Source organism: Morus notabilis, unplaced genomic scaffold (assembly GCF_000414095.1).
Source record: "Morus notabilis unplaced genomic scaffold, ASM41409v2 Scaffold3811, whole genome shotgun sequence".
NCBI lineage: Eukaryota > Viridiplantae > Streptophyta > Magnoliopsida > Rosales > Moraceae > Morus > Morus notabilis.
In genome coordinates, this window is record NW_010360106.1 from 26,498 (window position 1) to 27,217 (window position 720).

The 720-nt window shown below is 40.0% G+C and overlaps 1 protein-coding gene across 1 annotated transcript in view; it reads left to right on the forward strand.

Moving 5' to 3' along the window:
* The first annotated feature begins 213 nt into the window (after positions 1-213).
* The window catches only part of LOC21385561 (peptidyl-prolyl cis-trans isomerase FKBP53), a 4,501-nt gene continuing 3,994 nt past the window's right edge, over positions 214-720 (forward strand). The window contains exons 1-2 of the mRNA XM_024164171.1: positions 214-327; positions 510-583. Coding sequence (XP_024019939.1) covers positions 315-327; positions 510-583 — 87 coding nt within the window. The 5' untranslated portion in view covers positions 214-314. The remainder of the gene's footprint in view (positions 328-509; positions 584-720) is intronic.

Sequence of the window (720 nt, forward strand, 5' to 3'; positions counted from 1 at the left end):
GTAAACAGCAATATTAGGTCTAGTTGGGCCCTGAGTCATCTTTGGGCCTCTATCTATGATTGATCACGAAAATCTCTTTGGGCTTCTAAGAAATGTCAACAAAGAGGCCCATTAGGTGAAATATTGTCGGCCCATCACAATCCCGCCAACAAGTGGCACGTGTTCTGACGTGGGCAACAGCTTCTAGAGTTTCCATGGCACAATGAGGAGGGTTTAATGGTCGGAGAAAAATGCCTGGTCTAGGGTTTTAGAGGAAGCTACTGTGATTTAAACCTCAAGTTTCTGAAGTCTGAATCATCTTTTACCTGAACAATATGGGTTTCTGGGGTCGGTTTCTACGAAAATTTCCATTTTTTCCATTTGATTTTCTTAGCTTACTAACAACTCGATTAATCTACTATTCCATTTACTGTCCTGAGTTTCTTTTGGCTATGGAAAATTGGAAATGATCATCATGTTTATTGCATATTTGTGTTTTCTTGGCTAATTTTGAATTTTCCAACTTGCAGGAATCGAAGTGAAACCAGGAAAACCCTACCCTTACCACTCCGATAATGTTCCGGGTCGGCTTCACGTAACTCAGGTCAGTTTCTTCCTTTCCATGTTTGCTCAATCCACTTCCACTTTCTCATTCTTTCTAAATCTTAAATTTCATCGAATACAATTGACTGTCGTTCGTTTTATGAGTTAGTTTTTGCCTGCTCTACCTTTATTTGGGGG